Source organism: Aspergillus welwitschiae, assembly GCF_003344945.1.
Source record: "Aspergillus welwitschiae strain CBS 139.54b unplaced genomic scaffold BDQ94scaffold_43, whole genome shotgun sequence".
Lineage (NCBI taxonomy): Eukaryota > Fungi > Ascomycota > Eurotiomycetes > Eurotiales > Aspergillaceae > Aspergillus > Aspergillus welwitschiae.
The window spans coordinates 4,686-27,145 of NW_020798737.1; the positions used below are offsets into that span (position 1 = coordinate 4,686).

At 47.8% G+C, this 22,460-nt stretch overlaps 9 protein-coding genes and 1 pseudogene across 10 annotated transcripts; 5 read left to right on the top strand and 5 right to left on the bottom strand.

Annotated features, from left to right (window-relative positions):
• Positions 1–232: 232 nt before the first annotated feature.
• Positions 233–2,723, top strand: BDQ94DRAFT_183280 (aromatic amino acid ammonia-lyase; the record flags this gene model as incomplete). Its single annotated transcript, XM_026774368.1, has 2 exons — positions 233–672; positions 704–2,723. Exons 1-2 carry the CDS (start codon positions 422–424, stop codon positions 2,721–2,723), a joined length of 2,271 nt encoding a protein of 756 aa, XP_026621647.1. The 5' UTR covers positions 233–421.
• Positions 2,724–5,363: 2,640 nt separating this feature from the next.
• On the top strand, positions 5,364–7,429 carry BDQ94DRAFT_183283 (alpha/beta hydrolase; the record flags this gene model as incomplete). The annotated part of the gene is made up of 6 exons (XM_026774369.1): positions 5,364–5,674; positions 5,732–5,773; positions 5,830–6,089; positions 6,144–6,255; positions 6,319–7,000; positions 7,067–7,429. The coding sequence occupies 6 exons, from the start codon at positions 5,364–5,366 to the stop codon at positions 7,307–7,309; spliced, it is 1,650 nt and encodes a 549-aa protein (XP_026621648.1). The 3' UTR covers positions 7,310–7,429.
• Positions 7,430–8,015: 586 nt separating this feature from the next.
• BDQ94DRAFT_183285 (uncharacterized protein) lies at positions 8,016–9,278 on the top strand (the record flags this gene model as incomplete). Its single annotated transcript, XM_026774370.1, has 2 exons — positions 8,016–8,855; positions 8,905–9,278. The coding sequence occupies exons 1-2, from the start codon at positions 8,147–8,149 to the stop codon at positions 9,276–9,278; spliced, it is 1,083 nt and encodes a 360-aa protein (XP_026621649.1). The 5' UTR covers positions 8,016–8,146.
• A 991-nt stretch (positions 9,279–10,269) lies between these two features.
• On the top strand, positions 10,270–12,069 carry BDQ94DRAFT_183289 (TauD/TfdA dioxygenase family protein). The gene is made up of 6 exons (XM_026774371.1): positions 10,270–10,531; positions 10,586–11,302; positions 11,355–11,411; positions 11,473–11,599; positions 11,728–11,810; positions 11,844–12,069. The coding sequence occupies exons 1-6, from the start codon at positions 10,294–10,296 to the stop codon at positions 11,885–11,887; spliced, it is 1,266 nt and encodes a 421-aa protein (XP_026621650.1). The 5' UTR covers positions 10,270–10,293; the 3' UTR covers positions 11,888–12,069.
• On the bottom strand, positions 11,943–12,072 carry BDQ94DRAFT_t231 (annotated as a pseudogene). The gene has a single exon. The product of its transcript is annotated as a tRNA-OTHER (tRNA).
• Positions 12,073–12,278: 206 nt separating this feature from the next.
• BDQ94DRAFT_162605 (general substrate transporter) lies at positions 12,279–14,012 on the bottom strand (the record flags this gene model as incomplete). Its single annotated transcript, XM_026769583.1, has 6 exons — positions 12,279–12,543; positions 12,615–12,857; positions 12,918–13,533; positions 13,588–13,731; positions 13,787–13,805; positions 13,845–14,012. The coding sequence occupies 6 exons, from the start codon at positions 14,010–14,012 to the stop codon at positions 12,279–12,281; spliced, it is 1,455 nt and encodes a 484-aa protein (XP_026621651.1).
• Positions 14,013–15,950: 1,938 nt separating this feature from the next.
• BDQ94DRAFT_174500 (cell wall mannoprotein 1 family protein) lies at positions 15,951–16,640 on the top strand (the record flags this gene model as incomplete). Its single annotated transcript, XM_026772361.1, has 2 exons — positions 15,951–16,322; positions 16,395–16,640. The coding sequence occupies 2 exons, from the start codon at positions 15,951–15,953 to the stop codon at positions 16,638–16,640; spliced, it is 618 nt and encodes a 205-aa protein (XP_026621652.1).
• Positions 16,641–17,159: 519 nt separating this feature from the next.
• Positions 17,160–17,777, bottom strand: BDQ94DRAFT_151660 (YqaE/Pmp3 family membrane protein). Its single transcript, XM_026767792.1, has 3 exons — positions 17,644–17,777; positions 17,448–17,582; positions 17,160–17,380 (listed from the first exon to the last, which is right to left on the bottom strand). The coding sequence occupies exons 1-3, from the start codon at positions 17,655–17,657 to the stop codon at positions 17,359–17,361; spliced, it is 171 nt and encodes a 56-aa protein (XP_026621653.1). The 5' UTR covers positions 17,658–17,777; the 3' UTR covers positions 17,160–17,358.
• Positions 17,778–19,237: 1,460 nt separating this feature from the next.
• Positions 19,238–20,583, bottom strand: BDQ94DRAFT_151663 (glutathione S-transferase). Its single transcript, XM_026767793.1, has 3 exons — positions 20,284–20,583; positions 19,836–20,230; positions 19,238–19,769 (listed from the first exon to the last, which is right to left on the bottom strand). The coding sequence occupies exons 1-3, from the start codon at positions 20,319–20,321 to the stop codon at positions 19,423–19,425; spliced, it is 780 nt and encodes a 259-aa protein (XP_026621654.1). The 5' UTR covers positions 20,322–20,583; the 3' UTR covers positions 19,238–19,422.
• A 174-nt stretch (positions 20,584–20,757) lies between these two features.
• Positions 20,758–21,741, bottom strand: BDQ94DRAFT_183291 (alpha carbonic anhydrase; the record flags this gene model as incomplete). The annotated part of the gene is made up of 2 exons (XM_026774372.1): positions 20,758–21,243; positions 21,309–21,741. 2 exons carry the CDS (start codon positions 21,739–21,741, stop codon positions 20,858–20,860), a joined length of 819 nt encoding a protein of 272 aa, XP_026621655.1. The 3' UTR covers positions 20,758–20,857.
• Between the last annotated feature and the right edge of the window lie 719 nt (positions 21,742–22,460).

Here is a 22,460-nt window from a genome sequence, read left to right on the forward strand (position 1 = left end):
CACAACACAACATGGTAGGGGAAAAGCAAAGTGTGAACATGGAAACAGGATGACGTTACTGATGATAAGGAATTACTGACATTCGCCAGCCATCATGGCCACAAGCACCAGCAGTGCACACTGGGTCATGATACTGTATTGCCAGAGGGCGCGTAGAGAACGCGTAGGGAGCGCGCATTCACTATATCAAACCCCATGTATCTCGCTTAGCATGTCCACTATGTTGGAATCGATTCGCGTCTGTTTTCATCATATCTTTCGTCTCCTTCCCATCATCAACACTTCATCTACAAGCACCTCTTTCAAAACTTTTCGTTTACAAGGACACGCTGAGTTCGAACCTTTTGTCCATCAAATTGCTTTTGTATCAACAGTGCTAGTAACAACGATTGAAGTGCTACAATAGAGTCGTCTAGTCAATATGGCTGACACTCCACCCAATCTGTCCCCTGACAACAGCAGTCTCATAACCCATGCCGAGGCCATGCTGTCCGCACTGATGAAGGTAGAGAAAGCAGTCGACGAAGCTGGCTCAGGTAAAAATAAGCCTTATGATTTCACCGAATCGGTACTGGACGCAACCTCCAAGCTGGAATTTATCTTGATAGTCGGAAAGATTGTCAGCGTGAACGGTCGCCGACTTGATCTGGCTGAAGTCGTGGCGGTTTCTAAGTACGTTGTCAGCTTTGATGAAAACTCCCAGGCCGCGCTTTGAAGCTGACTCATTATCCTACCTTAGACATGGGGTGACGCCGGTCGTTTGTGACAACGGTACCATCCGCCCAAAGATGCAGTCCAGTGTTGAATTTCTCAGCAAGCATCTCAAGGAGGGTAATACTGTCTATGGCGTCAACACCGGCTTCGGAGGCAGTGCAGACACGCGAACCGACAACTATCGTGCGCTGCAAAAGGCACTGGTTCAGCACCACAATGCCGGCGTGCTTCTCCCTGCTGAGCAGGGGCTCGAAAGCACGCCCATCCAGGACCGCCTGAAGAAACACTCCATGCCCGCTTCATATGTCAAGGCAGCCATGCTGATCCGATGCAACAGTCTAATCAACGGGCACTCGGCAGTGCGACCAGTGGCCATTCATCACATTCTCAAGATGGCCGCTGCTGACTTCACGCCTGTGGTTCCGTTGAGAGGCTCCATTTCAGCTTCCGGTGATCTAACCCCTCTCGCATACATTGCTGGGGCAATTGAAGGAAATCCCGACATCTTTGTGGACTGCGGACCAAATCACAACAACATGATCCTCCCTTCCGACGAAGCTCTCGCAAAGCTAAGCCTGAAGCCTATTTCTTTCTTTCCAAAGGAAGGTCTCGGACTGCTCAATGGAACTGCTTTCAGCGCTGGAGCTGCTAGTCTCGTGCTTTTCGAAGCCAACCAGCTGGCCTTGTTCGCTCAAGTCGTAACCGCCATGTGCACGGAGGCGTTGATGGGAACGCGTCGTAACTTCCATCCATTCATCAGCAACGCTCGTCCCCACCCCGGACAGAAGGAAGTGGCACGCAATCTGTATGGCATCCTCAGCGACTCCAAACTAGCCAGTGACTCGATTCCCGAAGAAGTCGGCCTCGCTCAGGATCGCTACGCAATCCGCACCACTCCGCAGTGGATAGGTCCCCAGATCGAGTCCTTGGCTCTCGCGACACGCCAGGTGGAATGTGAACTAAACTCAACCACCGACAATCCTTTGTTGGATACTGAGAATGGCGAGGTGCATCACGGAGGCAACTACCAAGCAGTTTCAATCACATCTGCCATGGAGAAAGTCATGACCTGTATGCAAATGCTCGGGAAGATGATCTTCGCCCAGTGCTCGGAACTGCTCAATCCAATGTTGAGCAAGGGCCTGCCCCCTAACCTCTGTGCCGACGATCCCAACTTGTCTTTCGCTTTCAAGGGTATCGATATCAACATGGCATCGTACATGAGCGAACTGGCATACCTGGCTCACCCCGTCAGCAATTTCGTCCAATCAGCAGAAATGCACAATCAGTCAATCAACTCACTGGCTCTGCTCACGGCCCGCTATGCAGGTGACACCGTTGAGATCCTATCGCTTATGATGGCAACACATATCTATGTGCTCTGCCAGGCTCTCGACCTGCGCACACTCCAGCTCGAGTTCGAAGAATCCGCCAAACCTTCTGTGGACGAAACAACGGCAGTCATGTGCATGGACTTGGTCCCCGAAAAACGTGTTGCTTATATCAAGGTCAAGATCTGGATAGTCCTGATGCAACACTGGGCAAAGAACTCCAACCTCGGACTCGCCAGTCGTGCGGAAACATCGACAACCCACGCAGTCGGAACGCTCATAAACCTGATCACGGACGAGTGTGACGAATCCAAGATCGGGGAGATTCCGGGCAAGGTGCTGCTCTGGCAGAAAGAGGTCAAGTCCAAGTTGTGCGATGAATATGAAATGACGCGTGAAAAGTATTTCCTCGACCCATCGACACCCGACTATCTCTGCACATCCTCCATCAAACTGTACAATTATGTACGCAAGACTCTCGAAGTTCCTATGCACAAGGGAGTCGTCGATCATCCAACTTTCCTACCTCCTCATACTATCCCTAGCGAGAAACAAACCATCGGCTCGCTCATCAGCACGATCTATGTCGATCTTCGTGAAGGGGACCTCATGCACACCCTAAAGGGCTGCTTTGAGGTCCCCTTGGATGGTTCCGTGGGAAAGGACGATGAAGAGTGAGGATGATAGGCAAAGGTTTTGATACAAGGGTAAGTTGAAGGCTGGATGAACGAAGAAAGGGTCAGTGTGTTTTTCTCCTCGCTAAAAGAAAACACAGAGCGCGGAAAACTCTCCATTCACTTACTTACTGTGTCGCATTTTTTGCCGAGTGCATAGGTGGCATCGGGTAGCGGAAAGCCGGCCGGCGTTTGTATTCTCGTTTTATGTTCTTGCTATTGCATCTTTCTGGAGCTACAGGCGCTTGTGTTGATGGCTTGCGATCGTTCATGCTGGTCTTCCTGGATCTGAAGTTACAGGCGTTTCTCTTAATATCTTGCGATTATTCAATGCTGAATTTTTCATTGCCGAATATGTTGTATAGCTTAGATAATGTCCTCAAATGAAAACGATAACCACCCTACAAGATACTACTAACATTGAAAAAGAAATTGAGTATACTATACGCCGAGAGACTGGTATCACAGCATAACGATAAGTAAGTGAGGGCGTCAGGCCACCGCGACTGCAACCTACTAAATCCTTCATTCCTCAGCGTACTTGTTCACCTTCACCCAGTCATAATCCTTGATAGTATTAATGACATGGAACCTCACTTTTCCATTAAACGAAACAAATTTTCCTGACCCAGTCATCATTCTCGTATCACATCCCTCCTACTTTAATACTAAGCAACCCCCACGGTCGCCATGTAGCCTAACACTTCCCATCACATTGATAATAATCATGGCACCCAACGACCCGCACGGCCCGGACTTAATTACACGTAGATAATTTGACACAGCCTCAGGAACTACTTACTAGTCGTGGTTCATCAATACACACCACTACGTAATTAAGGCCAGAAGTTAGCCGAACGGGCGAATCAAAGCGGTCATCTGTGGCTATAAGCCCCACGTAATGTATGGGTGTAGCGCGGGGGATAGTCGGTGGGGGTGATGTGGATTCATCTTGCGGTCTCGCGGTTGGGGTCCAATTTGAGTATAGTTGGCGTATTATCGCTCGTGAAGCCCAGATAAGTCGGTGGCTATGTCGCTACTTAGTTCAGGTTGATGAGGATGTAGGAGAATTATCGTACATTCACATTGATGATGCTTTCTGCGTTCTTGCGACAATCCCTGAGCGGAAAAGACAAACAAGAAAAGGGGAAAGAAAAGAAGAGAAAAGAAGAAAAGAAAGGGACAAATGTTTGGTATCATCTGCCACCAACCAGACCGCTAAGCAACATACTACTATGGAAAGCTTGAGAAATTGGTTGAGGCTTGGGTAGAAGCATTGTGCTACGAATTCTCCTGCTTTAGCGGAGGAATGAACGGTATCTTCTCACGATCCGTATAGTTTGACCTGGTGGAAGACTTCTTGATGAGAGGCTTCAGCATACTTATCTTGAATGACAGACATCTAGTGAACCCTAGAAAAGCTATATATTATGATTAACAGTTGTAAGTTGTCTTCCAATCCTATCAAAGCTAAATAAAGCTTGGCTAAAAGTGCGAAATTTCTAGAAATTTCAGATGAAACACATGCAAAGCACACACTGGGTCTAGCGCATGAGCCTTGGTGTCGGTGTTAGCAAGGGGAGTACAAGCACTTAATTAGTCGCTAAACTTGGCGGGGTGCAGCACCCCCATGTATGACAGGGCTGCATCATGCTAAATGGATAATTAGTTCCGCCCCATTTTCAAGGGTAAATGATTGCTATACTCTCGGGACGAAGTGCGGCAGACCAAGTATTGTACTGCCCATAGAATCACTGATCATGGAATAGGATTTGATGCATTCTGAACGACGGAAAGTAAAGTGGGATCTTCAGTCTCCAATGATGTTACTATCCTACTTCAGCACAGCATGGCTCAATTTCCATCTGCGGCTTAGCAAGGCAAACAATTAGACAACCCCAGTTCTCTACTTTGAACAATTTGTGCATCGAATGAAAGGACCTTTGTCGAATCCCTTATCGGCTGCAATGTACTCACTCCCCAGAATGGGGACTTGAAAGACTCAGAACGGTCCATTGCTGGATTAGCCTTCACGATGCATAGATCACTCTGCCTGTTCTTTCTTGATTCCCATCAAATGAACTTATCCCCTCAACAGATCTCAAACTGGTAGAAAGTTATAAGGAGAACCAAGCATCAATTCTCACACCGCTAGAGACAAGGTGGATTGCCATATTGAGTAGGCTGTGCTCTTCGATTCTTTGCGAGGTACTAAACCCAAACAGGCAATTGAGATGTTCGGGAGAGAATATGCGGGGATGCTATGCCTGTTGCAGGGATGATAGTCGCCGCACTAGCCCATTAAAGGTCTAGTAGCTTGAGATGGATTGCCGATCGCCGACCGGGCCCTGCCTCAGCCCCAGTCCTTGTGGAACGCGTCGAAGATTAACAACACCATGCCAGACCTAACTAAGTAATAAAGTTGCGATGATGGGGACTGCGACAAGGCTGTCAATTTGGGGGCCGAACTCAGCCTCAACCTGGAAAAATTAACTCCGATCGGTTTGATTTGATCATGGGAGATTACAGTCTACGTGAAATGAGCTTATAAAGAGCGTTGGAGTACCGGCTCTCAACCTGTCTTGTACCTGCAAGCTTTCCTCAATTCCCTTCTATCTTTCTTAGAATCCTCTCATTAGACATCATGACGAGGCAGACTTCTCTCGTTCCCAGGCTACTAACGCTAGCCTCACTAGCCGCACTCTCACAAGCAGAGCTAGGCAAGATCCAATGGAAAGGATCCTGCAACTTGACCACTTATCCGGCATTGATCTGTGGAACACTAGACGTGCCATACGACTACACGGAGTCGAATTCCAGCAAGACACTGACTCTCGACATCGCCAAGTGGCCTGCGACCAAGAAACCAGTTTCGGAGCCCATCATATTCAACTTTGGTGGACCTGGTGTCAATTCGTTCGAGGGCCTTGGGCTTTATGGAGAGGAATTTCAGGCGTATGTTGCAGTTCTGCTTTGATACCGCATCTTATGCTGACTGACATTGTTCTCTAGTATTCTTGGAGGTCACAATGATTTGATAGCTTTTAACAACCGGTTTGTCGCTCTTCTCTTGAGCTAGAAACATCTACTAACGTTGTACCTTTATATAGAGGCGTTGGAAACACCATCCCGTTCTCCTGCTACAGCGATGACGCCACCCGTGAACTCGTCGCCCTTCAAGCTCCTAACGACGGCAGAGCGTCCAGCACGGCTTTGGGAGAAATCTGGGCCCAGAACGCAAACATCGCACAGGCATGCTATGCTACGAACAATCAAACGGGTAGTCTTATTGGAACTAGCTTTGCTGCAAGGGACATCATGCAGGTCGCTGATGCGCTCAGTGGAAAGGATAGTTTGGTCAACTACTGGGGTAAATATCACGGCTGAACCGAGTTTATACTTTTGCTGACAATCTACACTTTAGGATTCTCATACGGCACTACAATCGGTGCTGTTCTCGCAGCCATGTTCCCGGATCGAATGGGGAATGTCGCGCTTGACGGAGTGGACAACCCCAGAGAGGCTCTTTATGGATAGTGAGTGGCCCTTGAAGTTTGCCCGATCTGGTATGATTCAGACAGCTAATTCCTTCCGAAAAGCAACGCACAAGCGGTTGTGGACGTCGACAAAGTTTTCGAAGGATTCTGCACGGGCTGCATGGCCGCACCGGACCTCTGCCCTATCGCCAAGGAGTACACCAGCGCCGCCAACTTGGAAGCCGCAATTTACCTGATGCTGGAAAACCTCAAGTACAACCCGATTGCCATTCCCGAAACCGGTGGAATCGTAACTTGGAGCGACGTCAAGTCGACCATTTTTGAGGCCATGTACCTGCCAAGCTCTTGGCCCTTGACCTCTGAGCTTCTTTACTACGTGCAAACCCGCAACACAACGATCCTTGGCAACTCTGAAGTATACGACACCATCAAATCCTACGGTCAATCGGCTTCTTTGACTTCGGCCTCCGATGAGGTCGGCACGGCCATTACATGCTCCGACAAGCATCGATCAGCCACCATTAAAGAGGTCCTCCCGTACATCAAAGCCAGACAGGCTCTGACCAAGATCGGAAGTGATGGCTCGGACGGCGACATGAGATGCGCGCAGTGGAACCCGAAGATGTTCGCCAAGGAGCGCTACTCCGGTGACTTTGAAGTCAAGACAGCCAACCCGGTGTTGATTCTGAGCAACACTTACGATCCAGCAACTCCTCTTCCCGCAGCGAAGAACCTGACAGAGACCTTTGAAGGAAGTGTCTTGCTCGAGCAGAACGGATACGGTGTATGTTTATACTTCCCCTTCTCATCACCATAAAAAGTGAGCAAGCAGCTAACCTACTGGTGACAGCATACTACCCTGTCCATGCCATCTCTTTGCACTGCCAAGGTCGTCCGGGCTTACTTCACCAATGGCACATTGCCCGCTGACGGAACGATCTGCCAGGTGGACGTGCCTCTGTTCACGAACTTGACCTACAAGGATGTGTGGCCGAAGAGTTTCCAACGGAGCGTTGAGTCCAGGGATGATGCGACTATCCTCAAGGCTTTGATGTCGGTCCGTGATAAGATGTCGCGACGCAGGATTTGGTAAGGCTGGTGTGATAGGCGGAAAGCTTGACGTCCTAGAGCATTGAAGACATTCCATTCATACAGTTCTGATTACGGACTGGAAGATGTATTTCATATTTAGAAATTTCAGCCGATTTCGGCTCCCATTTAATGATTATTAGTGTCAGTTTACACTGCTCATATTTTGTATCTCGGTAAATCGATCAGGCTCTGCTTCAAAGGGGAGGTCCCGTGGATCCACTCTGTCTTCTCTAGCTTGCGCCCAGCTTTGCGGTGAGTACCATTTGTCGCTTTTATGCTGGGATAAATAAGGAACATCCTGCAACCAACCCGTTGTCCTAACTAGCTGTGAGTTCCAGACCTGCCTAATAAAAAATAATAGGGAGGCGCTACCGGCTGCTATTCTTATCTTACGCCTGAGGCAGAACTATAACACCTCAGGCAAATAAACATCTATAGTCGAAAGGCGGTATAAAGCTAAAGACGAAGCTATATCTTGTACCTATGAATGCAATCTTACCTTATAAGGTAGGCGGTAGAGTGTGGCATGAGCGAAGGCTCTCCCGAGTCCCAAATAATATTCCCACGAGCATTAGCCTGGGATTGTTGGCATCAATCTTTCCAGTTGTTGCTGTCACATGATATAAAATATTGTGTGAATATAGGAAACGGAAAGTTCCACATTGAACAGTGACTGCGTGAGTCCTGATCAGCAGAATTCTCGATCAAGGACTACCACCCTTTACTACATGTGCCCCTCGAACTTCCTTACTCTCGACTTCTCCACCTATAGTCCTTGCTCCGTCGCCTACTTGCTTTTTCCCAAACATTCCCGTTCCTGCAGCACTCGACAGACACAATGGATCGACCAAGTCACATTATCGACCCAGAAGGAGAGGTGATTATAGTCTTGCGCAATGCCAATTCTCCCTTCGCACCAGACGATTACGATGACATGAATGAAGAAATGAATTCTCTCAAACTCTCAGAAACATGTGAAGGCCAGCCCAATGAGCAACCTGACGAGAAGCGACTTGCCGAAGAACAGCCTTCCGAGACGCCAATTGAGGATGCGCACCTCAGCGAAACACCAGATGGGAAATGTTTCCACATTCAAGTCTCCGCGAAACATTTAATCTTTGCGTCCCCGGTCTTCAGAAACATACTCACTGGAGGTTGGAAGGAGAGTGTGGCTTACCTGTCGAAAGGTTCCGTTGAGATTACTGCCGAGAATTGGGATATTAGAGCGCTATTGATATTTCTTCGCGCAATTCACGGACAACAGAGCCAAATCCCTCGGAAATTATCTCTTGAGATGCTCGCTAAAGTTGCTGTTTTGATTAACTACTATGACTGCAAAGACTCCGTGTCTATTTTGACAGATCTATGGATCAATTCTCTGGAAGAAAGCATCCCCACAACCTATTCCCGGGATGTAATGTTGTGGATCTGGGTCTCTCAGTTCTTCAAACTGTCTTCACACTTCAAGGCATCAACATCGAATGCCATGTCACAGTGTGATGGTTGGATCTCTAGCCGTGGGCTCCCAATCCCCGAAAGAATCATCAGTAAGAACACATAAATCTTGGATGACCTTGGTCTCTAATATAGGTGCAGGGTCAATGAACGAACGTAGGAATGGAGCCATTGAAAAAGCATTTGCCCGTCTTCATAAGATACGTGAAGACCTCCTCAATGGCACTCGAGGCTGTGACTTTGAATGCAGGTCTATGATATATGGAGCTCTCACATTGGGGATGCACTCACAAAATCTGCTTTCATCAACACTTGCAGCCCCTTTCCAGGGCCTGAGCTACCAGAGCCTACTCCAGAAGGTGAAGTCATTTAACTCGCCGAAGTGGAATCATCGTGGGAATTATATGTATGACGAGTGTCGTCCGTCCTTCTTTAATACTTTGGCTGGGGAATTGAATGGTTGCATTGGAGGCCTCGATATTGATTCTCGTTTCAAGTTTCCATTGTTTCGTTAAAAGCCTCGATACTCCGTATAAGTATACTAAATCCATAACAGAACCCATATTTAAGCCTTGCCTTTGATTATCTCTATATATGAGGAATATGTATGTCCGGCTGTATAAGTATAGCGATATGTTGATTACGAAGAGTTTCTCAGTATCGTGCGCGTGAACCTCCTGATTAACTCTATGGTTTAATAGATTCATTACTTGTAATAATAAATGGAACTTCCGATGTTGCCCATAAAATCTTTCTAGAAATATTACTGGGGATTAAAGCATGCTAGGGAGTGCTTGCAATTACTGTTTAATGCTTCAATATATCCATTGCATGTACTTTACCAACTACTCACAACTAGATACCTTCTAAGTACACTTAAACTATGATCATTAGAGGAGACGGAACGAACATTTAATTCCTGGAAAATTGACCGACCTAGTGCACTCATATTTCTTCATACCTTCTCAAAGAGATATAATATTACATTTCATGGTATTTCATTGATGGAAAGACAGAATAGGCGGTTCAAGTCGAGGTTGAGAAGAAGCTATGACTTCTCGTCTGTATTTACAAATTTTTTGAATTTAGACAAGAGCGTACCTAAAAAGAGTCATATAGCTGGAATTTGTAGGTAAAATCTCCCATAAACCCGAAGTGCGAGACCCCCGGACGGCACATTCCTGAGAACTCCCCATAGCCACCCGATCTCCTCCGCACGGACGTGGCTACGCGTGTCTCTAGCCACTAATATCATAGTCGAGACAATTACGAAACTATCATTTATAGCCAGGATTGCGCAAGGCATCTGACAGATGCGGGGTTCGCATGTCGCCATCGATGCTGATACGAAAGCCGTTTTTGTTGGAGATTTGTTGCACAAGCCGGGACGGCAATTGCGTGATGGCTGGGAGTTGTGCTTATCAACCCCATCCCGGTTTCTATATATCTCAGTCAATGTCCCAACCAATGTAGAATCTCAAGGCATTCTATCCACTTGGAAAATATCAGTTCAATTACATTGTAAATATCATGGCTCCTGGAATCTCTGCAGATCTCCCAATCCACTCGCACCCCGCATCTAATGCGGACGGCCCGACTGACCAACCACGGTATCCCACTCCACTGAAGCCCAGTGGTGCTTTGGATGAGTTTGCATTTGAAGAGACAACTCCAATCATTGGCCGCGAGTACCCCACCGTCAACATTGTCGATGATCTCCTGAACGCTCCCAACTCCGATGAGCTGCTGCGCGACCTTGCCATCACGAGTACCTCTCCCGATCTACCCCAACTATATCCCATCACCTAACCATGATCAACAGTATCTCAGCGCGGTGTCGTCTTCTTCCGCGCCCAAACAAACCTCACCGATGACCTTCAGAAAGAATTGGTCCACCGACTAGGGCAGCTAACTGGCAAACCCCCCACCTCCACCCTACACATCCACCCGCTGCTGAACAACACCAACGAGTTCGGCACCGCAGACGCCGAAATCAGCACAATCAGCTCTCTCGCGCGCAAGAAGATGTTCGCCCACGATCGCCAACCCAACCGCCGTAGCTACGACTCGGCCCAATGGCACTCCGATATCCAGTTCGAGCCGGCACCAGCTGACTACACCTCTCTCCGGCTAACCCAGCTTCCCAAAACCGGTGGAGACACCCTCTGGGCATCTGGGTACGAGCTCTACGACCGGTTCTCGAAGAAGTACCAAGAATTCTTCGAAGGATTGACAGCGACGTTCGTGGGTGATGGCTTCATCAAGGCGGCGGAGAGAAATCCGAAGGATTACAAGATATACACTCAGCCTCGAGGAAGTCCGCTCAATGTTGGGGATGAGTTGGTGGCTGTTCATCCGGTTGTGCGGACGAACCCAGTGACGGGGTGGAAGAGTATCTTTGCTTTGGGGCCGTTCCCGAAGTATATCAATGAGTTGAACGAGATTGAGTCGGAGGAGTTGTTGAAGAAGTTCAAATCGATTATCATTGAGGGTCATGATCTGCAGGTCAGATTCAAATGGAGGAATGAGCATGATATTGGTATGTCGTTGGCATTTGTTGTGTTGCTTATTTTAGGACTAACACTTGATAGCCATCTGGGACAACCGGAGTGCTTTCCACACTGCCACTTTCGATTATGAAGGCCTTGGTGAGAGATTCGGACACCGGGCGGTGGGTATTGGCGAGAGACCTTACCTGGACCCGAACAGCAAGTCGAGGACCGAAGCACTGGCAGCTGAGGGTCTTCTTTGAGGGTGATCATTCTGATGCTTTGTATGTAAGTGCGTTTGGGTCCGCAAATCGACTTGGTACCGGTAGAGGCAGTGCCTGGAACAGGTGAGTAGAATATGCTACGACATATTATTTCTATTATGATATATACAGTTGACACTGCGATGTTTACTCTCCTATACTGAACAAGGAAATCATGTAATCCATCCCTGTTGGTAGATTTCGCTGTCAAGAACCGTGTACTCCGTGTCACTCTCCTCTGCGGACTGTATCTCGCTTTTTGAACATGACCGTGGCGGCACAATTATGAAGAATAGTAAGAGTATAATTTTTAAATAAATCATTGTAGCTCACATCACGTCCTTCACTTCGGTAGCATATTCTGCGAATTAAATGGGTCGGTGTTGGGGTTCGGACGGCAGACGACAAAAAAACGAAAAAAAGATAATGAGCCCAGCCCGGCTCGATCGGACAACCTTACGATCTGGAGTCGCTGTTGGAAATCTGTTAGAGAATGTTTTGCAACCCGATTGGATGCAGGTGAACTTACTACGCGCTACCAATTGCGCCATAGGCCCATTTGTTGGTGAAAATACATCTACCAGGCCTTATATGTAAAGTAAAATGCATGGTACCGCTGCAAAGTGCGCGCTTTAACCATCATTTACACGGAGAGGAATCGGCGCACAAGGATAGATAGAATCTAGAGTAATCTAGGAAAAACACACACAACCGAGCCAAGCGTTTCTATTTGCAAAATGACATTCATGAGGGTATTTTTATATCAGTTTTGTACATCCGCCCGTGGAACCTCCCTCAAACCAACCTGATACTCAACCTTCTGCTCCATTTCACTCTCCGTTGACGACTCATACTTTTTATTGATATCCTCCAACTCTAACTTCCTCGTTTCTGGGATGAAGAAGTACCCAAATATGACTGAGACAGCAGACAGCGACCCATAAATGAATCCCAGCTTACCACCAATGTCCACATGGCCGGGATCGTCTGCGGTTTCGAGGTAAGGATACGAAAATGTCACAGCGAACCTAATTATTATCACATGTCAGTTTTCATACTAATATCTATGGCGGAATATGTAGGGAAAGGTGTTGCATACTCAGTCACCAGCTTCACAGTATACGCGATCCGCAGAGTCATTTCTCTCAACCCCGCAGAAGGCAACTCCGCACCAAGCACATACACCAACGGCGCCCAGGCAAGAGACCAACCAAAGCTGTAAAGAAGAAGCATAGCGACGATGCCTTCTTTGGCAGCAGTGTTACTAGTGTCTGCGGTACCGAGACCGCCCATTGTCATTAAGGCCGCCGTTTCGAGGAAGCCGCTTATGTGGAAGAGCATTCTGCGGTTAGAATTTGGTGTTAGTGAATACTGAAACATGATTTCTAAGAAGATAACTCACCTCCGTCCCACTACATCACTCAGCGCCGTCGAAATAATCAACGCCCCAATATCAGTCGCATTAGTACCCAGCGTAACACTAAACGCATTGACCGATTTCAACTGCTTGACGAAAAGCGTCCCATACTGACTCGCAAACGCCTGCCCCGAAGCCTGCTGAAAGAAGTTCGCAGCGGCAACAACGAACGTACGTTCACGATTTCCCTTGATAAAGAGATCCTTGAAGCTTTTCTTCTGCAGCTGGGCCGTGACCTTCTGCGCCATTTCGTCGAAATCTTCTTGTATCTCATGTTGGGGTGTGGTTTTCGATCGGTATCGTTTCAACGCTTGCAGTGCTTCTTCTTGTCGGTCGCGGAGGAGCAGCCATCGCGGAGACTCGGGTATTATCCAGACGAGCCAGATGCAAATAAATGGAATCACGAGAATCAAGCCGAAGGGGATTTGCCATGCGGCGTTTGTTGAGATGCCGGATGTGCCTCGTGCGATGCCGGTTACTACTAGGCCTCCGATTTTGATGCTGAGCCAGTATAGGACGCCCATGGCGCCGCGGACGTTCCGGGGGGCGAGTTCGGCGAGGGTGGTTGGGATTACGGCTAGTTGCATTCCTAGGTAGATGTCTGTAGGAGTTAGATGATGGTTTGTATCTGGTCGGGAACAAGGAGGACACTGACAGTGTAATGCTCGACCTGTTAATATTTGTGCGTCTGTTTTGGAGCTCACCACTACTGCTGCACTGCCTAGTGCGTAGAGATTCATGCTAAATATGCACCATTTCCGACCATAGGTATTGCTAATATAACCTCCTAGGAAGACACCTTTCGCAAACAAATCAGCGAAGTTCTCCATAGCTTTGGAAAGTACGATCCTCACCGACAATCTGCGTTCCCGCCTTCAAACTATTTTAAAGCGAAGTGAACAACGGCTTCACCTTATATTTCCCCGTGCTGGGATGATAAACCCCAAATTGGCGAGCGAACGAATCCATGGCTTGACAGGACGAAAACGCCTGGTCGCTGAACCCATAATTAAACGCCGAAACTGCCAGCAGCACGGTAGTGAAAATGAGCATTCTGCTCCATTGCGTTCGAGATGCCATTTGAAGGCAGCTTATTATTGAGATGACTTCCCGACCAGGAACATCTATCAATCAATCAATTAGATAATCAAAGGCCGAGATAATCAGATATGGTGTAATCAGATCATCAGATAATGGTGGCGAACGGATGGCTTGGCTTTATACGTTGCAAGGTTTGCTACGTGGGCGGATGGGCGGAGGGTTTTTCTCCCCCGACCGGTGCGATGAGGGGACGGACTAGACTGGTAATTTGGGAAGCTTGATCGGCTATCATCGCTCGATTCAGAATCGGTGGCATGGTTTCGTGTTCGGGAGTATTCATCATCTCGGGCTTACGAGGCTGTGAGGGATCAGCCTTTTACAGATCCCACGCTGATCATGATGGTGAGTGTCCAATCATCATGAGCATCAAATGCGATTGCTTCCAGGTGACACAAAACATAGCGACCGCTATGCTTGGTACGCTCTGATCTCCTGGATACCTTCCTCATGCTGCTTTCCCCTTTAACCGCGCTTTCCTACGGCGTACTCCGATCAATTTCTTATCTTTTCCCGAGTCTTCCGGTACTGGTACCGTACGGCGTCCTGCAGGCTTACCTTTCCAAGCAGCATTGTTTCACCCTCCCATTGAAGGTATATTATATAGGCTTCGCCTGCATCAGTCGAGCGAAGATTCTTTCATAAATCCTGCCACTACAGAAAATAAGGATATAGAACCACTTTCTCCATCTTGCCAAGCTTGCCAAGCTCTTGTATAGGGCTGTAGGGCTGTAGGGCTGGAGCCAAGTCTAAAGACCCTTTCTTCCATCAGCGTCGGGCGGTTATTAATACGGTTTCCCGAATTCAATTCCAATCTGATACCGGAGGTTAGTTCCACTCCCCCCGGAGAGGGAATTTCCGGAGTGAGCGCACCTTCATAAAGATTTGAATGAGGGGTAATGCATAATCTCGGATATGCATGGTTCTTTTTTTAGCTGTTTGGGTTGTTGGTGAACCACCCACACACTTTGGGTGATTTTGATTTGGTGTGCTGATACCCAAGTTTCACACTTTCGCAGCTTGCTTGTTGCAATCAACTGATGGTTAAGTTGGAGACTAACGAGCCATAACTCCAAAGTAAGTGATATTTTATCACAATTTACTCCGTCGTTGGTCTATTGCGTTGGAACTCGCTATTCCAGGCTGGTCATGCTGGGGTTCGCTTATCCCACGCTACGGCCTGCTCAAGCTTCTATGTCACACATAGCAGTCGCCCCCATTATGCGTGGGGTCTATTTTTTACGTTCAAAGATCCGACGGTATCCACCGCTCTTGTAGAAAACTTGGCCAAAACATTGTAAATAGCCTGAGGCAACTGGACACGAATGTAGATGCCTGAGCTTTCCATGGATCCTTATTGGCATGAAGGAGATATTGCACAATACTAGAATTTGCAGGACGAATGCACCAGTCACTATACCTGACTAGGAAGAGAAGACCGATTCATACACGGCCTTGCCATGTGTTACCCATGTTCTGCACAGAAAGTCCGAACGGACCGTTGCGAAAGCCCGGGCGGTGGTGTGTTACTCAAGCCTGTGAATTTCATGCCTATATACAGACTAGTCAGCGTAGATGTGCGTCTGACCCCTGTACATCTGGGGCAAATGCTACATAGACGTCTGAACAGTCCCTAGTACATACCATTCAAGGGCCTGGGTTTGAATAGCATCACCATAGTATCACGTATCCCAATGTGTACGTTGGACCTGCATTGGAGTTCCTCTGCAGGATGGGGTATGTTTGCTTGTGGTTACCCTTGTCGCACCACTATGTCCAGTGTTCAACTTTACTGCTACTCGAGCACCATATCGCCGGAGAACTGACACGGACATGACAGCTTATATAGACCCCATGAGAGCCATATCGTCACAGCCACCTAGTTTACCCCTCTCATTCAATTGACAGAGTACATCCAAAATGCGCTTCCCAATCCTCACCCTCACTTTTCTCTCTACGATCCTAACCCTTTCCTCCACCACCCACGCCCACCCAGCTCCAAGCACAGACTATCTCCATCCCCGCGGTCAAGGCACCATCACCTTCCTTGGCTCCATCCTTAACAACGGGTTGAAAATCCTCCAGCTAGACAAATCCGTCCGCTACTTCACCCCCGAGCGTTTGAACGACGTCAAGTCTCGCTCCTCAGAAGCACTCCAAAGCCTCGATGAAGCAACAGCGGCTGGAAAATCCATCGGTCACTTCGATCCTCTGAGTAGTCACGTAATTGCTGCATTATGTCCAGCTTTGAAGTCGGTCTATTCTAGTATGATCTATGCTATACGCGATAAGGTAATACCATTGTTTCTTTGAGGTTTTACTGGAATAGTATCGTTTCCAATTGCTAACAATGATAATCAACAGCGCGAGGAGCTAACCGCAGCGAAATACAAAGACGAGATGATCAAGACGCTGGTTGCTCTCCGGGTGAAAAGTCGGGAGTTCGCGGAACTGGTGAAGAAGATAATCATTGAGCCTGATGGATCATACTGTTTGTTTCTGGAAGACTTCGTTGATAAGCGATATTCGAAGACGATTGACGAATACAAGGGGATAGATAGCGGTGGGACAGATGGTGTAGAGGAAGATATCTGGAACGTGGAAGACTGAAAGACTTGGCAGATGGTATGTGGAAATTGCTCTTGGAGAGACTATCTGGGGGGCTATTTGCAGCTAATTGCGGTCTTGGATCCCACCAGTTCGATCCATAGAATGTTGTTAGCATGAAGCAGACACTTGGACTACATAGGGAAAGATGTGGCAGCTTTATGCTGACTGACTCGTGTGTGTGCATAAACTGTGCAGCCGATTTCGGTCCTGATTATGGGCCATATTAAACTTGGCTCGAAAATCCTAACCTACTGCGTATGTTTCATGATGCATTTCACATGACCTCGAGGCCTCACTCCAAACTTTATCAAATCCCAAAAATAGCCCCTTACCGTTGTTATTCTCGTTCTCGCCCAAATTATGATGCGCAGATCCAAGCCACAAAAACATGACGTAGCCACAGCAACACTGAGCAAAAACTCCGCTCACCGCCCAGTCACCGCCTTTTGATATACGGGAAAATTGCTGCCTACGGGTGCATAGACCACCACTGGCGGATAAAAATTTCACACAAAGTCAAACAGTCATGAAAATTGTTGCCGTGGGATATATACATATACAAAAAAAGCAGAAAAAGTAAACATTAATAATAGTCGCAAATCATGAATGGCCCCGTCGATACGCCGAGAGCGCCCGTAATGGAGATAGCCCGGGTTGCGAATTTCACCGAACCGACCAACACATCAGAAACAGATGTCCATATTATCAATTGAGTTGTTTATTTGTTGGCCAGGATGTAGCTATGACACGCGTCAGCTTGTGTTCCCAGTTGAATGTAAGGCGGGAGAAAAGGGCAGCAACACATACTAGGCGTGGATGACACCGGGTACCCAACCCAGGATACACAGACAGATGTTGATGAGGAGATCACAGCTGCATCCAGTGCGCATGAAGACACCCACAAAGGGGAGGAAGAAGGCGATGATGATTTCGCAGCAGCCGCTGTTGTAGAGATGTTAGTTAGTGACTGTCTTTTCAGAATGTGTAACAATGGTGTGCATACACTTTTCCGGGCATGATGGCGGATTATGTAGTTTATTGGTGGAGGTTTTTCTAGAGGTGGATGAGGCCTGTCTCGAGGAGAGTAGAAGGAGGAAAAAACTTCAGAGTCTGGACAATGAAGAACAAACAGATGGTGGTCGATCAGGGGATTTAAAAGATCATAAGGAACGAGAAGTTGTGACGTCACGCCTGATGCTGCGTAGGGCTGAAAGTGGAGCTGACTCGCACGCCTCAAGGATGCCCATCAGGATACGCCGATGACCATGTTTTGATGTAGCCTGGTATTCTCGCACAATCCTTGTCAAACCTGCGTCATGGCAATTTACGTTTCTATCCTCGTTGTAGGGTCATTTCTGAAGCTGTTGTGGCCTGACTGCAAAGGTGCTTCGGAATCCGCGGGCGCGTACAGTACTTCTAGCTTGCTTCCGCTAGATACTCCGTCCTCGGCCAATATTGACATTCAAATACGAGTACGAGGCGCAAGAGTGGACGCCTGGAGGCTCTATGATTGGCTCTCTTGAAGGGCCCGCTCTGATTAACGTTGACGCACCGTCTATTGCCGCTTACCTAAGCGTGGGTATAAGGTTATGCATAAGGCAATATATATATCTTATACTCCGTATTCCTAATTCACACATAGTACTTGCCTCTGGGAGATCATATTAAGATGTGTCTATAATGCTGTTACAGAATCGTGCATAGTACCTGCAAGCTACACTAAATACGTATCAATATTATGGCAGCTTGCATCATCCATTTACTGTGACAGCCCATTCACCCCCGCTCTTACTCCATTTAAGACCAGACGGTCGGAAATTGCAGTCCACAAGAGAGGGAAGTTCGACTTGCAGTGTCTGCTGAGGACATAGTCGCCCATACTGACAGTGCTTTTTCTGTGTGGTTAGAATGCACATCTGCTCTCATATTCTCTTACCAGGATTCTGGAAGATACCGGTCGTGCGAAGATAAAGACTGCATGTTCAAGGAATTACTCGGCGAGATGGAACAGGATGCAATGCCTCATTATTTCTAGGCTTTCCGGAAGGCGCATCTTTCTGGTCCTTTCTCAAACAGACCCCATGCTTGTGAGCATTGGGCTAACGGACTGTCGTGTTAAGGATGGCGATGTATTAGTGCTTGCCCTCGGCCTTCCGGCAGTACTCGTACTTCGTAAAATTGGCCAGAAGGATATTGTAAACGAAGGGGAGGAATCATGCTTCAAGATAGTCGGGAGGGCGTTTGTTGGAGGTATCGCGGAAGTGGAACCCACTCCATTCGTTCAGGACGTTAAGAGTCACCCCCTGATACAATTTTCTATCAAATAGGTCATCATAACTCACAGTTTTGTTTATGTTGTTTTCGAACTTTTTTTTTCTATCTTTCCCCTGGATCTAACGAGTAATTCCTAGTCTGACTCTGCCTGTACAGATCACTGCACTAGCTAGGCATATACTGATAAAAGGATAAAATCTGGCAGTTTCGAGTCTTTAATATCCCAGCTATCATATCAGAGGTCCCATAATTAAACCGTCTTTCGCCTATGATAGCCCGTTGCTCTAAACAACGTAAAGCCCGTACATGCACCATCCACACTATACAATCGACAGACATTTGCCATTGAAACTATTTAGATATCCAAAGTATAAACTGCTAACAAGTTGAGAAGAGATATCAATTGACATAGTTCAATCCATCCAAACCCGCCTAGATAGAACCCCGCAACACCATTTTTATAAAGAAACATAAAACCCCCAAGCCCTAAACACCATGATCTCTCGATTTACTCCAACATAGCCCCCTCCCCAACCTCTGCTGCTCTCTCCACCACCCTCCTATACCCCTGCTCCCGCTTCAATCTCTCCGCATACCCATGTAAGAGCGGATATTCATTCTTCGATATAACCCCCAACATTAACCCCATAAACACCGGCAAGCTCAACTGAATGTCTGCAAGACTGAGATCTTTCCCACAAATATACGGTCCCCCGTCAGGAGCCGTGGCAAGCTGTTCTTCCAGGAACCCATAATGAGTCTTGAACTCCTGGTCCAGGAACTCGGAGTTGACTTTCGATGCGATGAAATTTATGATGGGCTTGAGGAAGAATGGGATGGGAGCATTTTGCAACGCTATTGTTTATCAGTATACCACCAATTACAGGGGGAATTGTGGAAGTGGAGGCGCTGCTTGCTCACCATCAAAAACCAACTTTACCTGCAAAACACTCATCAAACTCCCCTCCACATAACTGTTGTAATATTGATACCGCATCCATGCCTCTGTTTCACCGCCTAGCTCTCGCTCCATTCCGGGCTCGTATTTCCTGGGAATGAGTTTGGCGCCGGTGGCTTCGTCGGCGAAATGCTCGACTAGGTAACTCATGATTGGGGTCGTCTCGGCCAGGATAATCGGTTTGGAGGTGGGAGAGGGCGGCTGGATGGAAATGGTGGGTGACTTTCCCAGTGGGTGGATTTTCTTCAGTTCTGCTGGTGCAGTGCCTGTTGGGTTGCGCTTGAAGGGCTGGATGGAGTAGTCGAGGTGTAGCTCCTCCATTAGCCAGGCGATGCGTTGGGCGCGGGAGCGCTCGAGCCTGTTGGTTTGTTAGTCGTGGTGGGGTATCAAGAGGGATGGGAAGAGATGTACCAGTTAAGGACGATTTTGGCACCGCGGTTTGCGCTCATTTTGCTGTAGTGTGTTGGATATGGTTGTTGTAGTAGTAGGTAATAGATGGCTGGATGGGAGTGAGTGTCGCAGTTCTTGTTGCTGGGAATCCTCAAGGTTATTTATAGTTAGCTTCTGCTGACCTGAATGTGCAGTATGTCGTCAGCCGGAATAATAAAGTTGTATTTATTCTATTCTTTGTCTCTGAGGGACTACTACGACTCCTCTGCTTGGCTAGGAATCGCTTCCGTGGTGCGTGAGTCGGGCATCGCCGGCAGGATGTGCGGGACAGCGTCAGCACTAGTAAATTCTACGGTAACCCATGCAGAAAAGTCAACGCATCAGCTGACAGCGAAATGACCGTTTAGCTGCATTTACGACTGTCAGGCGAGTCCTTTAACAGCCTCATATATCTAACTGATACATGATTGATGTCATCCCTCTCCTAGCGTTATAATTAGATCCAAGCCTCACGCCCAGGCATTGACATCCCCGTGTCCCACAATTCTCTTCCAACACTAACCTAAACCCTAAACTAGTCAATTCCATCGACCCTCTAAGCAACAACACCATTCAACTCATCCGCCGCAAGCTGCAACAAATTTTCCTGTCCCAAAAAGTTCTGCGTATAGCGTGAATTGAACTTCAACACCTTCTTCACTTGATTATACGTATCCACGTCCAACACCAACGGCAAACCACTGACATACCACGCTACACCCTCGGTGCAGGGCGGGGTAGTCAACGACCCAGAGTATGTGTAGATATCGTTGTTCGAGAAATGTCTCGTGACACTACTGAAGTCCAGCAATCCGAGCTCGGTGGAGCTTCCCGGCTCGGAGATCTCATCGACGTTCTCGAATATGGTGTTCAGCAGGGGTGTGCTGTGATCCTTTGTGGAGGTGAGTTGGATGAGGTAACCCACCACGGCGATGTTTCCATCTATGTTTAGAGTTCTAAATCAGCAATCAAGAAAAGTGAGCGCAGGAAGGTGGTTCATGCTGTACCCTCATCCGAAAACACAAAATGGGCTTCCATGGGGAAATGCTCCTCATCGATACGGTGCTCGGAAGGGGTATGGAAGTGGAACTGAGCCAAGGTGTAAGTATTGTTTCTCACGACGAGCGTGCCATTCGTCAAGGGCACTTCGATAGTGGTGCCGAGGTTCTCGAACTCGAGATCGGAAACCGTAGGGATAAAGAGGGTGATGGTGCTGTTATCGACTTTCGAGATCTGAGTGCTGCCGATCATGATCGGGGACTGGTGTGTCCCTGTTGCGCAAGCGGCATTGGCATTCGGGTCGAGCCCATACCAGTTCAATGGGCCTCGCGTGGCAGTATACCCGAAGCTGGGGGCGGTTGCACGCCGGGCGAGAGGGGTGTTGTGGAAGCAGCTAGCTGCGACGGCGGGGATAAGGAGGAGAAGAGACGTTAGATGCATGGCGATAGTAGATAATAAGGTTATCAGTATAACACGGAGATAAGTGTCTTCAGGAATTGAGGACCCTGGGGTTGTAGTTACTCTATATACTAGCATTCTCTGGTTTGTGAAAGACACGGATTGGTAGGTATAATGACGATCATTCTGGAATGTCGTGCTGGTAACATTGGAATACTGAGAATGCGACTTCAATTGTAAGGTGGTGCTCGAATTTTTTGGCGTCGTCTACTCCAGAGCAGCTTGAAGAAGTTGTTAAACTTCTGAAGCATTGCTTCGCGGGAGCGGGTTGGTTGTTCGCCTCTCCACCCCTGCATGCCGAAAACCAAGTTCTGGGAGTGCAGATGCTTAATTCTTTGGCTACCGAACCCTTGCATAGAGAATTTCCATGAGCCATCAGAGACCAATCATCTGTTTGATTGAACAGTTTAAATCCAGGTTTACTCTGGTCAAGTGGCAGCCAACAGCAAGGTACAAGCCACTGTAAATGTTACGTTACTTCAGCAGACGGAAACATCCTCCTTGGGTGTAGCCACTGCAGTCATGGTATTCCAATGCAATGAGGTGACTGAATGTAGGGTTGTCAATCACCTTTGAAGAAATTTCTGGTCTTATAGGAGAGCTTGGCCTCCCTCACTCTGTCATCAGGACAGGTAGATGATAACACTTTTTGCCAATACCCCTAATTCCTTGGGGGTATGTGCCAAGATCGCGCTAATATG